This window comes from Xyrauchen texanus, chromosome 41, assembly GCF_025860055.1.
Source record: "Xyrauchen texanus isolate HMW12.3.18 chromosome 41, RBS_HiC_50CHRs, whole genome shotgun sequence".
Lineage (NCBI taxonomy): Eukaryota > Metazoa > Chordata > Actinopteri > Cypriniformes > Catostomidae > Xyrauchen > Xyrauchen texanus.
The window spans coordinates 20224882-20238987 of NC_068316.1; the positions used below are offsets into that span (position 1 = coordinate 20224882).

At 35.6% G+C, this 14106-nt stretch overlaps 1 protein-coding gene across 5 annotated transcripts in view; it reads right to left on the bottom strand.

Moving 5' to 3' along the window:
- The window catches only part of LOC127633992 (double-stranded RNA-binding protein Staufen homolog 2), a 158432-nt gene that overhangs the window by 89067 nt on the left and 55259 nt on the right, over window positions 1-14106 (bottom strand). For all 5 annotated transcript variants that reach the window (XM_052113371.1, XM_052113369.1, XM_052113372.1 and 2 more), the window contains exons 10-11: window positions 7314-7445; window positions 5991-6048 (exon numbers count right to left, since the gene is read on the bottom strand). In XM_052113371.1, coding sequence (XP_051969331.1) covers window positions 5991-6048; window positions 7314-7445 — 190 coding nt within the window. The remainder of the gene's footprint in view (window positions 1-5990; window positions 6049-7313; window positions 7446-14106) is intronic.

Consider the following 14106-nt stretch of genomic DNA (forward strand, 5'->3'; position numbering starts at 1 on the left):
GGGGACAGGGAGGGGAACATGACCCCAGGTCCCCCATGATAGCTCAATATGCCAGAGTACTCGCACTGAATGCAAGGCCACTGCTTCAACAGGAAAATAAAAGATTATCAATAACATGATATGCTGCATCTTGATTCTTAAAGCTCCAACCTTTACTCTGTCTGTTCAAGTGCATAATAACAGTGAGGGAAATTGATTTATAACATTTGACACATTGTCTTGTTGCTCTAAATACACCATGTTACACGGCCCCATGTCCCCCAGTGTGACTCACCGCATAATCTCAGCTAAATTTCCTTTTTATTTCAGAATCTAGTTCATCCTGTACCATAATACTGTTGAGAGGGATCCAATCCTGGGCATATAGCTCCATGTGTCACTTTGAATGGCCACAGGGAGAAGACATTACAGCAATAAGGTATGAAAGGATCTGTATTACTGTTCTTGCAAAATCAAGATGCTGTTCAGATGAATCTGCAGTTTGCAGGGATGAACAAAGTACCGTAAATCTGGTTTAGAGAGCCTGGTTCTGTGCCCACAGGGGTGGAAAAGAAAAACTTGGTTCCCAGGTCACTGACACATCTGCTCTGAATTGAGTTAACGCCCCTCAGAGACATTCATTCTCCCACTGGCAGCTTTCAGGAACGGTAAATTAGCAAGCGTTATTCTGACATTTTACGCTTGCTGATTGGAAAAGATTGTAAGAAAGACAATTAGGCGATAAATGGGGTTTAACAACACCAGTGAGATCAAGTAGAGAAATGGCCAAAAGTAGTGGATTATATCCCCAGCAAGGGCCCAGGAGGACTGAAACATTTAAACGTCAATCACTTTGATCTGTTGTGCAAACAGACACAAAACAGCATTCCCCTTTAGTTTGCGTGAGCTTGACTGTGTGTCTAAAGTAGGGGTGTAACGGTATGACATTTTCACGGTATGATAACAGTCACAACAATTACCACAGTATTACTGTATCATGGTATTTAGGTGCATTGATAATATTAAAAGCAGTTCAATATTTGGTTATGAAATAGGCTATTTCTGATAAACACAGATACATATTTCTGTTATAACCAACAAAATCCCAAACAGGTAAAACAACAACTTTTATTTTTTAGCAATATGTACAGTAGTCAGATGATTATAACCAAAAAAAAAATTATTGTTATTTTATGATTCATGAAATTGAATTGTAATCATTTGTAATGATTATTGCCCTGATCAACAATTCAGTAATTCAGCAAATTATGTGGGATGGTGCTCACGGAGATGGTGCTTAAGGTTTGAAGTGTTTCCTGTCTGAGCCGATATTCATTTGCGACAAACTTTACAGACTGGTTAGCCATCAACTTTGATGGTGCTTCGTGGGTCTTTTACATAGCCAAGTAATCTCAGACAGCGGACTTCAACCTCTGTGGCAGTGGAAATACATGTTCAGGCTCGGATATTTCAGTATGATGCGCTCGTGCTGCACTCCACTCAGGGCTGGACTAGTAATCTGGCATACCGGGCATTTTCTCGGCCGTGAAATGTGCCGAATGGGCCACGATAAGCTAAAATGCACCGCCGCATTATGCATAACGGACAACAAAACGGCACCGCAATATGCAGAAAAGGACAGCGCTGCGCTCGTGACACCTGCATGTCACTTTTAAAATTGATTGACAGTCAAATGCAACGAGGAAGGCACAATTTAAAGATGTATTTTATATCGCCAAGTTTATATGATGCTGTGTAAAATGCAGCAGATTCTGTCTTAAAGTGATTTTGATTTTAGAAAAGTCTGAATATAAAACTCTGTCTTTATATTAATGCAATACCGTCAATGAGAAGATTTCAACGGTATGATAACCATCCGTTTTAAGACCGAGGTATATTGTGAAACCTTGAAACCATTACACCCCTCGTCTAAAGAATCTGCGAGATGACAAAAAAAACAGGATGAACGAAACACTCTGCACGCATCTTGTTTTCTGTAGACTGTGCACAAGAATTAACACAAAGTGACACCATCTTTGCGATGTAAAGGCAGCTGTAGATGGTTAAATTGATGCATGAAAGAAAAGACAGCAAAAACGCAATTCTGTATACAAATAAATGCAAGACAGACAACCCATCACTGTTCAGTATGCAAATACTACAAGGACATCATAGCTATTCAAACATTTTTTTGAAGGCGACCACTATAAGTGAATGGATTTCAAACTTTTCAAACTTTATAAGAAATGTAAAATTAAAGGGCAAAAATAGATAGTGAATGTAGTTTTTTCGTTAAGATATTTGAACTGAATTAATCAAGGAATAGTGAGAAATGGTTGGCTTAAACACAGTAATAAAGGCGTTTCCATAAGCCAAAAGCATTCGTCAATGCGTGTGCTGGTTCCAGGAATGTCACTACAAAGTTGGGTCAAAAGCACTCCAACGTAATAACATAAGTGACATCATTTAGAAAAACGTTTGTTTTTCACAGATTCATCCAAAACAGCTGTTAAGCTCAGCACTGATTCAATTGAAGCAAGCAACAAAATTGCAGACATCTAATTACATGATGCGGTCAGTACAAATTCACCAATGAACTTTGTATATACAAGGATGTTGGGCATATCCATCTGTTTTACTGTTGTTGTAGCCTGCATATCTAGGAGGTATTTGTGCATCCTGTGTGTTTGAGAGAACATGTGTCCGGTGTTAGAGCTGTCTGAAAGTTTGACAGTGATTTTTATGTAAGAAAATGATTTACTATCATGCAATTTCACATAATCCTAAACCTTGCTGGCAGACCATAGTTCTAGCCTGAACTATAAAAAAAATGTTTTTTGTAATCAGTATTTGTCTTTTTTCCAGGAAAAAATATCTAAACACCCTTAAAACAAGATATATGTCTTCTACAGCCTAATATAAAAAGGCTTGCTTGCAGAGAAGTCTTGGAAGTATCTTTTTCTTACCCAAATAAAAAATTGTAATCCATCTGTCAATACTTTGTGAAGTTTAAACGTTTTGTCAATAGGATATGAGAAATAAACTTCATTCAACACATTTTTCTGAAAACAAATATTATTATCCAAGTATTGTACACAATTTCCCTTACAATTATATTGTTTTGTAGAATGGTAAGATATTTGTACTGGGGAAAAAAAGACATCTAAATAAAGACATGATATCTTGAATTAGGTTTATTTCCTTTATTTTGCCCCTTGGCAAAAACTTTTTTCATGTTTTCAACATAATTGTAACAAAGGTTAGTGAGGTTTACTCTAAAATGAAAAAAGATTGACTGCTTAATGCGTTTTAATAATGTAATTAATACAGTATCCATTTTTTTCTCTTCCTGAAACTTCCCTAATATTTTTCTCCACTTGGAGCAGATTTAACATATGGAGAATGGAGACCACAAGTGTTGAGCCAGGTGTGGGAGAGATACGGGCAAGCTACAGTATCTCTTTGCATCATCCGAAAATGCTGACTCACTGTCATCTTAACCAGTGTTAAATGCAAAAACCGCGCGAGAACCAGCATGTGCGTGATAGAGACTGAGTGGCAGCCAGATAAAATAATAGTTTTGAGATTTTAAACTTCAGCAAATTAAAATGTAATATTCTATTTGTTTATATCTGTAAGTATATTGTCTAATAATGCATTGGCAATGCACACTTAAGTTTATCTTGCCAAAAAACCTTGATATGAATTGAATTTGCCCCTTTAATCCTTGTTAAAAAGTGCACTGGAAAACACCAAAATATTTTGCCTTAATTACAGCATGATCACTGATTTCATGGCATGTAAATATATACTTGAATCAAAGATGTATACCTGTAAAAATTTGTCTAAATCTATCCGCAATTAGTTTTACATTTACATATTTAAATAATTAAAATAAAATAAAAAAATGTTTGCATGTTCTTTGAAACAAATTATAAGGTAAATATATTTTTTGTTGATTAACATATTTAATGATTCACACAACAAACAAACAAAAGCAAAACATATATATGTGTACATATATATATATATATATATATATATATATATATACACACAAACAACATTTAACGCCTAATACCACCCCTCCTCCACCCAATCTCCAACCCCACCCCTCAACAAACACCTCTGTGGTCACTCATGATCACATACACACAAAAATATATATATATATATATATATATATATATATATATATATATATATATTAGGGCTGTCAATCGATTCAAATGTTTAATCAAATTAATTACATGGTGTCCCGATTAATTAATCATGATTAATCACATTTAATCACATATACAAATATTTGCTGAGAAAGCCCTCATATAACAATAATTCAATATATAATGATGAAATAATTATACATAGTTATTTTTAAATATTTAAAAAATTATATTGTATAACATATTATTGATTATAAGTCAATCATTGGCACACAGTTCACAGCAATCCATTTCATAAGTGAATTTGTCAATCAGTTTGAGATTTATTACGAGGGCTTGTTTAAGGACCCATCAATGTATACCTGTGTCAGACAGATGCTTGTGTAGCATCGCGGGTGCATTGTGTCATAAACATACATTTTTAGGTCACTGTGTCAAGTTAAATATAGTTGAATACTTAGAACACATTTTGAGATCTCTTAGTTCGGATTTGCACTCAATCAAGTGTTTTGAACGCAAGAATGTAACGCACGTTTGTGTTGTGTGTCTGGTGAATGGTTGTTTTCTTCACTGTATAAACTGCGTGTTGCCATACAGCTGAAGTTTCACTTACTGCCCTCTGGAGTATGCAGGTGGTACTACAAGCTTGCATTTCTCAGGAATCATCCTTATTACGGTCCAGGGGCATTGCGATTTATTGCGTACATTTGTTGCGTTTTTTAACGTGTTATTTTTTTATAAAATGAATCGCACTGAATTCGTTAAATCTACAGCCCTAATAAATATAAATATAATCACACACATCAATAACTACACCTCTCTCCATTGCCCCACCCCGAGAGCCCTCCAACAACGCCAAATATTTGGCCCATTTCCCAACTTCCCAGTTTTCTAGATGACCCTTCTTCGAAAGCCGCCACCCTCCCCATATCCAAGCACCACTACTGGAATGGTGGCGCTCCAGCCGACTTCCATCCCCTTAAAACAACTTGTCTGGCGATCATGACACTGGTTAGGACCCAATTTTTTATGTTTCTTCCCTATACTGATGACCGCCCCATCGCCTACAATACAGTGTCTGGGGCAAAATTAAATTTGAGTGCACACTACGTCACACATAAAGCTCTGAACCTTCAACCAACACACCACAAAAACATGGGTTGTGTCTCCATCTTCTGATTGGCATTTCCAGCAGCTGGGTGTGTCTTTAAGACCGAGCCTATAAAATGTAGCTTTTTTTTTTTTTTTTACTGGAACACACAACAAAAATACAGATAAAGAAAATTATATTTGTCATGTGGAGAAGTGTTTGTGGGTGGTTGGTGTGTGTGTGTATGTACGGGTTTGGGTGGTTTAAGGGGACATTTTTTAGGTTAAAAATGGGTAATTACAAGGGTATTATGCTATAAATGTGGTTTATGAGGACATTTCTAGTGTCCCCATAATTCAAATCGCTTAAAAACATATTAAACAAAGTTTTTTTGAAAATGTAAAAATGCAGAAAGTTTTTTGTGAGGTTTAGGTTTAAAGGTAAGGTTAGGGGATATAATCTATAGTTCGTACAGTATAAAAATCACTATGTCTATGCAAAGTTCTCATAAGGATAGCCGTACCAGTGTGTGTGTGTGTGTGTGTGTGTGTGTGTGTGTGTGTGTGTGTAATACAGTGGTCCCACAGACCCCCTGGGAACGCACATAAGTCTGTCTGAATAGGGAGGAATTCACAGGCTCTACACAGAAGCGAGTCTCTGACTGAGCCGAGACTCGGTTCCTTATTTATCAGTCAGATAGATTAAACGGCCCGCCATCACCTATACCGGGAAACACAGACAGAGAGAAAAACACTTACTGTTGGTCGTTGTTTCAGGAAAAGCAGCCCTTTGTCCATTCCAGCCTTTGTTGTCCATCTGTGGCCAATGTTGCGATAATAGAGGAGAAGGAAGAAATGGAAAGAAAGAGAAAGAGAGAGAAGAGAGCGAGAGAGTGAGAGAGAGAGTGGACCAGTTTAGCAAACCCCTTTTCATGCATGTCAGACAAGTCGCTTTCTCTTGTTTCCATTAGACAGGGAGAATGCAACCAAATTGAGACATCATGGCATAAGTGTCACTAACTTGCAAAGACAAAGTATAAGGGGGATTTAAAGATTAAGATTGTATACATTAAAATAGAAAGCAGCATGATGATACAAACTTATACCTCCATACTCTTTTACTGACAGGCGTCTGATACCCCTTGCTACACTGTTCATACCGAATGTGGTGAAGACATTGGGTAATTAGCTCGCTATACAAGGATAAATGACTGAGATATGACAAAGACATAGGATAGTTACTTAAAGGTGGAGTAAGTCATTTTAATCCAATACACATTTTGTCAAATTCAGTGAATATTTCTTCACTGTCCGCTAGCTGCCTGTTCTGTGTGTTCATTAAATCTGGTGTTTGTACACAGCCCTGGCTCTGTAAATGGGAAATAAACAATGTGGATCGGACTGATCCACACAACACTATTGTGCATGCATGAATGTTGGGGGGGGTGGAAGGGTGTTCACTGAAGGAAGGGGTGTGTTTGTTTGGCTGTTGAGTTCAAATATCAACAGGCTTCCTCCACCTTTAATGTAAAAACAGGGAATTTAATGTTCAAATTACCTATAATTATTGTTAATGACACAGAGGATTGTTACAGCATATTTAGGTCAGGCTACTAGTAATTTATTGTGACAAAATTCAACATTCCTACTGAAAGATCAGCTTAAACAAGCCTATGGTGGTTAGGCTGGTCTGTTTTTAGGATTGCTCTTTTTTGTGTAACGTTTCAAAAAACGTATATATTGCTGTTTATGACTACGTTTTCAATTCAATTATATACATTAAGGTGATTATTGGTGCCTTTATTGTACATTTAGGTGTTCAAGTTTGATGTTGTTGCTTTAATTGAGATCCTCATTGTTTTTGTGCCAGATAAATTCTTTAAGTATTTAGAATTTAGTCTAATGATTACATGATAAAAAAAAAAAAAAAATTGTGCATAGCTTTAAGGTAGATACTTTTGGTTGGTAACTTGTAGTGTAGCTAACTACTTTTTCAAAAGGATATCTTGACAGTAATTGACAACTACTTTAAATTATGAGTAGCTAGGTTAAATGTAGCTTTCAACACTTGTTGAAACTAACCTTTTCTGGAGTGGTCTGTAATGGTGTAGAAGCCTTGTAGCCCTGTTGAAGGAGCATGGCCTCAGCTGCATTACGCTTAGCCACTTTCTTATTGGGTCCAGTTCCTGTGGTCACCTCAGTGCCTACTTTCACCTGCCAAAACACATATACACAGTAGTAGAGTTTTTAGAGCTATCTTGATTCAATTTCCATTCATGCATTTGGCAGACACATTCCCCAAAGTCACAAGGTATATATTTTATCAGTCTGTGCATTCTCTGAAAACCCTAGCGCCATGCCCTACCATTTCAGCTACAGGAATATCTGCCTATCCAGCGTGTGGAGGCAATACCTTTAATGTAAATGTCTACAGTACTACTAGGGAGTTTGTATGAACAAGAGAAAACCATTTTATTTATTTTTTTTTTGCCATGACTCATTACAGTTACCACTGGTGACTAAATAGCATTTGGATTATTTAAATGAAATGTAATCTTATTTTTCCATCATACAGCAACAAAACTAGGACCTTTAATAAAATAAGCTACAATAATACATCAAAGGTGGTCTGAAAAAGTCTGAACAAAATTGCCTGTAAAAACAAACTACAAGGAGGCCAAAAGCTGCCAAAAAATACAACCACAATCAATCTGTTTTAGTTTATTTTCAAGCAGAAAATGGTACGTTCAAACCTGAATATAAAATGGTTTCTAACCCAGAAAACTATCTTTCCATATTTATTAGGAGCAAAGCAGCAGGTGGGGAAGATGGTGTGTGGATGAAACCCTGAAAACAGACACGTATTGATGCTCACAGGCCAGAGGGGAACAATGTGGAAATTTTAGAAGCGACTAGGCCACACAAAAGAAACACACACAAGCAGAGTCTAATGCGACAGTGAAAGGAGCATGGAGAATCAGTTAGAGGCTGTGTTACCACACGCTCACAGATTTAAAGCATGGATTATCGGACGAGAGACAGGGATGAGGAACTCCAACTTGGATGCTGCTTGATACTTGCTTTGTGTGTGTGTGCATTTGTGTGTGGTAATGCTGGAAGAGTCTCTTCATAATGTAAAGTACTGTGCAAAAGTTTTAGGCACTTGGGAAAAATGTTGCATAGTGAAGATGTCTTCATAAATAATGCCATAAATAGTTTTCATTTATCAATTCATGTCATACAAAGTCCAGTAAACATAAAAAAGCTAAATCAATATTTGGTGTGACCACCTTTGCCTTCAAAACAGCCCCAATTCTCCTAGGTACAACTGGATAAAATTTGTCTTGGTTGTTGGCAAGCTTCTTGGAGAATTTGCCACAGTTTTTCTATCTATTTCTGCTGTCTGTGGGGACCATACCATCTCTTGCAATGTTCCCTGTTATTCTATTTTATTTGCAAAAGAAATGTTTGGGAGTCTAAAATGTATATTTCCTATTGACACACTAAAACTGAAAATATAAATAACCATCTTAAGACAAAAGACTTGAACAGTACTGTATATCCTTATCACTTAAAGATAATTTACAATGAGACTTATTCAATAATGTGAGGTTTAGTTATTTATATGTATTCCTCTTCTTTATGTATAGTCAGTATTTTTCTGTGTAGGTCTATTTATTATCTTTCTATAGTAACAATTTCTGCTGTTGCAACACTGCTATTTCTGTCCTCCAGCATAAAGTTTACTCAACACTCCTTTACTCCACTCTACAACTCCAAACTACTCTTCTACACTCTACTGTATTTTTCTCCACTTTACTGTTCTTTATTCCACTCTAAATTATTGTACTAAACTCTACTGTATTTTGATTCACTCTACTCTAAATTTAGGGATGCTCTGATCAGGATTTTCTTACACCCGATACAATCACCGATCTTCTTGTCACCTGAACGGCCAATCATGATAATTTCACCTTTTATCAGGATCTCTGTAACTCATAACTGGCTATATATGTAAGCTTTCTGCACACTGTCACAATTCATTGAATTTTCCTGTTCCCAGTAATATCACTTTACTTAGTTTCTGCTGACAAAAAAAAAGTTTGAAAAGCCTTATTAAAAATAAAGACTTAAAAATGTAAGAAAAAAAAAAAAAAGACTTTAAATCAAGTATAGGCTAACAAAATATATTCTATATGAAGATAGATACCCCTATACATTTTTTTTTTATTTAAACAAACTGATAACCCATAGGTGCAATTAAACTTAATGTGACATTTTTGGTTAATGATTCATTGTCATTATTAAATAAAATAATTATTATTCCTCACTGTATTTTTTTAATTTTTACATTATATTTAATATATTATATTATGGTATCTTAACGTTGTATTAAGAATGATCAAATGTATAAATTCCTTCCCTGCCTTTTTATTTATTTGATTGATTTTATTAATAGTTTATTTTTCCCTTGTTGCTGCTTGAACTTTAATGAGGGGAACACAAGAGATGAATGAAAAGCAGAGAAAGAGCTTATTTCTGAACTCTACAAGTGCAGCTATTGTTAATGCCATTTAATTGGGAGATATTTACTAAAGTTGTTTGAATTACACCACATCTTGTAACTTGCTTTATGACTGAGATGCCTATTCCCGATGGAGACTGAGAAGCTGCCGCCATGAATGATAATAAGGACTGTTTCACAGCTCGTGATATTTTTCAATTTGCTTGTCGCATGTGAAACGCCATATTAATAGTACAGTACACAAACTTTTCATATTCGCCATACCTCTCCCACTGCTTCGTTCATTACTGCTGAATCAAGTTTGTTGTCTTACAACACTATGACAGTATTCCCCCCCAGTCTGTGATGTCATGACAGTGTTTCTGAAGTCTTAACGAACCAATGCATGCGTCCTTTGCGACATGAGAGATTGGTTTACGCGATCTGCCAAATTACCGATCGCCGGGTGGAAACAGAACTGAAAAATAATACATCTTAAAAAAATGTGTATGAGTAGAGTAAAAGTACCTGTCCAAACAACTACTCAAATAAGATTAAAACAGTAGCTCTTTTAAATGTACTCATGAGTAGTGAGTATTGAGTTGCGAAATCTATGCCCATTTATAATAAAAAACTCCATGCTGCAATTTATAAATGTAGCACACATAATGTAATTTACATTCCTTTTATGGCTGTTTGCCAGAAATATAGGCATTTTTTAGGCGTTTGTGACTGATAGCTTTTAAAATACATCACTTATCTATGATACTGTAAACACTACATGAAACTATATATCATTGTGAAAAGCCCTTTCAGGTGTTGAACTGTGTTTGATGCATCCTCCACAGTTGCCATCAGATAAACAGCTTCCATTCAAGTGTGTGATTGGTTTGACGGGAGTCACAAGACTCTCTCTAGCCAATCATGTTGATAGATAAGAATAAAATCAGGATGGGGATGTAGCAAACACAAACGGAGGGAAAATAGTGCTGTAAAAGTACAGTTACAGCACTTAAAATTAACAAGTAAAAGTATAAAAGTTTTAAACTACTTCCTGGGTGAAACTACTTAATTACTGTAACGTTGTAATTTGTTTCTTTACACCCCAGCCAATCGATTCATAGGATGTGAATATCGGCCGATACCAATCGATTGTAGCATCGCTATATAAACTACACATCTAAACTACTCTACTATACTCTAAATTACTCTACTACACTCTACTCTAAATTGTTCTACTACACGCTACTGTATTTTAATTCACTCTACTCTAAATTACTCTAATATACTCTACACTAAATTATTCTACTACACTCTACTTTGAATTACGTTACTCAAGTATACTCCACTCTGTTCCACTCTCCTCTAAATTACTCTTTTACATGCTACATTACGCTCACATTACTCCACTCTAAATTGCTCTATTACACTACTATCATTTACTCTAAATAACTGTACTACTCTCTACTCTAAATTATTGTACTCCACTCAACTTAACTCCAATACTCTGCATGAGTTTGTAGCATGCTAGCCTGCTTAGCATTATTTATTCTTATACTTGTTTTTTTTCTCTCCCCAATTTGGAATGCCCAATTCCCAATGTCCTCATGGTAGCGTAGTGACTCACCTCAAACCAGGTGGCTGATGACGAATCTAAGTTACCTCTGTGTATGAGACCATCAACCCACATATACTATCACATGGCTTGTTGAACGTGTTACTGCGGTGACATAGCACGTTTAGACCCTTCACGCTATTCTCCGTGGCACCCACACACAACTCACCACATGCCTCACTGAGAGTGAACCACATTATAGCAACCATGAATAGGTTACCCCATGTGACTCTACCCTCCGTAGCAACCGGGCTAATTTGGTTGCTTAGAAGACCTGGCTGGAGTCGCTCAGCATGCCCTGGATTTGAACTCACAACTCCAGGGGTGGTAGTCAGCGTCTTTACTCGCTGAGCTACTAGGCCCCTCTTGTACTTATTGTTATTCATTTACCATTTTATCCTTTGCCATTTTACGGCGCGTTTCAGGTTTTTCCGCTTTTCTACTGTTTCAACAGCGTATTTAACAGCAAGCATGCATTTTCTCTCGTTTTGTTTCTTTTTCTTTCCACCTGTCTACAGCTTGCATCTCGACAGCATGCATTTGCTTTCTCAACTGTGTCTTACACAGATTATGGCATCAATCTCAAACATTTGCTGATTAGGAACCCTCACTGCTCAAGAACAATGATAACAACAACAACCAGTTGCGGTTAGTCATGGAATCTGCTTATGTTATTTCTTCATGCATTGCATGCCACATGTTTACTATAGCTTCTTCCGTCAGCAGTGAGGGATTCCCATGTGATAAATGTAAGGACTTAATCAGGCTGACGGAGAAGGTTAATGAGTTAGAGACACAAATCTGAACGCTAGTAGAGGTGAGTGAGAAAGAGAAGCCGGTATATACGGTTTTGGAATGTTTGCGAGCAAAACACACTTTGGTTCTGGATTTAGAGCCCACGCAGCAGTGATTTTGTAGTGATTTTTCCTATACATGCTTCCCCTGGAAGATATTATCAGGAATCATGGAATAAGTTTTCACTGTTATGCCGACGATATCGGACTTAAATTTTTTTCTAAATCCAACCAAAATACACAATTCTCCAAATTATCAGCATTTCAATTAAATCAAAGATTGGATGGCCAGAAATGTCCTTCTACTCAATTCCGACAAAACAGAGGTAATAATTATTGGACCAAAAGCCTCTAAAATATAACTGACTCTCAATGGATATACGGTTACATTGTCTTCTACAGCGAAGAACTTATATGTTATATTTGATACCAATCTGTCCTTTGAAAATCAAAAGATCATTTTCATATTTGGGTCCTAAACTATGGATAGTCTCCCTAACACTGTTCGGGACACAGACACACTCACTCAGTTTAAGTCTAGACTAAAGACTTCTATTTAGCCAGGCATACACCTAATTTATCCATTAACTCAAAATTAGGATGCTTTAGTTAGGTCTGCCAGAACCAGAAACATCTATCATGATCTATAACTCATCTATACATTTGAAACAGATGTTTCAAAGTTGAATTCAAGGACTTTCAAGGACTTTTCAAACACAATTTTATTTGTTTTTAAAGGACTATGCTCAAGATGTTATTAAAACAAATACATTATTTGTTTATTTTAAATAAAAATATTTTAACCATTCAGTTAATGAGCATCTTTAACTTCATATTCTCACAGTAACAATTCTTAGTTTACCTAATTGTAGTGTGCTCCCTCAAATCGCTTTACAACAAATGAGAATAACTAGGTCCGTAAACAGTAGACTATATGTCTCATGTGCTGTGTTTCATGTTTTCTAAAGTCGCACAACAGATTTATGGGAGGAACTGACCGAAATTGCAAATGGGTCATTCTGAAAAAAAATTGACTTTCCAACTTACAAAATATTGAAATTTAGTTCAGTTTTTGCCTATAAACATTGTTGACATAAATTTGTATTAATAAAGGACAACTTGGCTGTTGGTCTTTCTTTTATTATTTAACTTTGTTTTTAAGAATGAAGCAAGTTAACACTAATGAAGGTTAAATGGGTCACAACACCAAATATTTTTGAGTGAAAATATTAGTTAAAATGTGAATGAACAACTTTTTAACATGTTGGGAAAAATCACTATAAGCATATTTAAGCAGCCTCTGAACTTAAACCTTAAAAAAATATTTTCCACAACTTTTTGTATTTAAATTTTGTTTTAAATATAAAAAAATGGTTTTAACATTGATAACACCAATGCCATGAAATCAAGGGACAAACACTCTTTTTAAATTATTAATAATCATTTTCTTTTGATTTTTTGCACACTTGTTTGGCCTTGCATTAATGCTTTTATTAAAAATAAGTACAAAATAAATACACAAATAACTAAACATATGTGCAATTAACAATTTCAAATATATTTTCTAAATAATTTGCAAAACAGTCAAAGCGATTTCATATCATTAAAGGTTAGGTTACAGAATTATACCATTATACTGCTATTTGAAAGCTTTTTCATGACTAAAAAATTCAAGGAACATGTTTAACAACATATTTTGATATTGACACAAATGTTGTCAGAAAATAACATATTTTGTGAGACACAAAGCTGTCTTTACACAAGGTGGCGCTAGACGGCTCACAAAACTGAATCCTCCATTGATCTACATTCAAATCATTCAATACGTTTTACATCTCATATAATTTTTTCACTCTGGAGAGTAATTGTTTATTAAAATTAATAGTTGCAAGAATACATACTTATTAAATCCGCTACAGCATTAAATATATATATATATATATATATATTAAATCCTGCAAA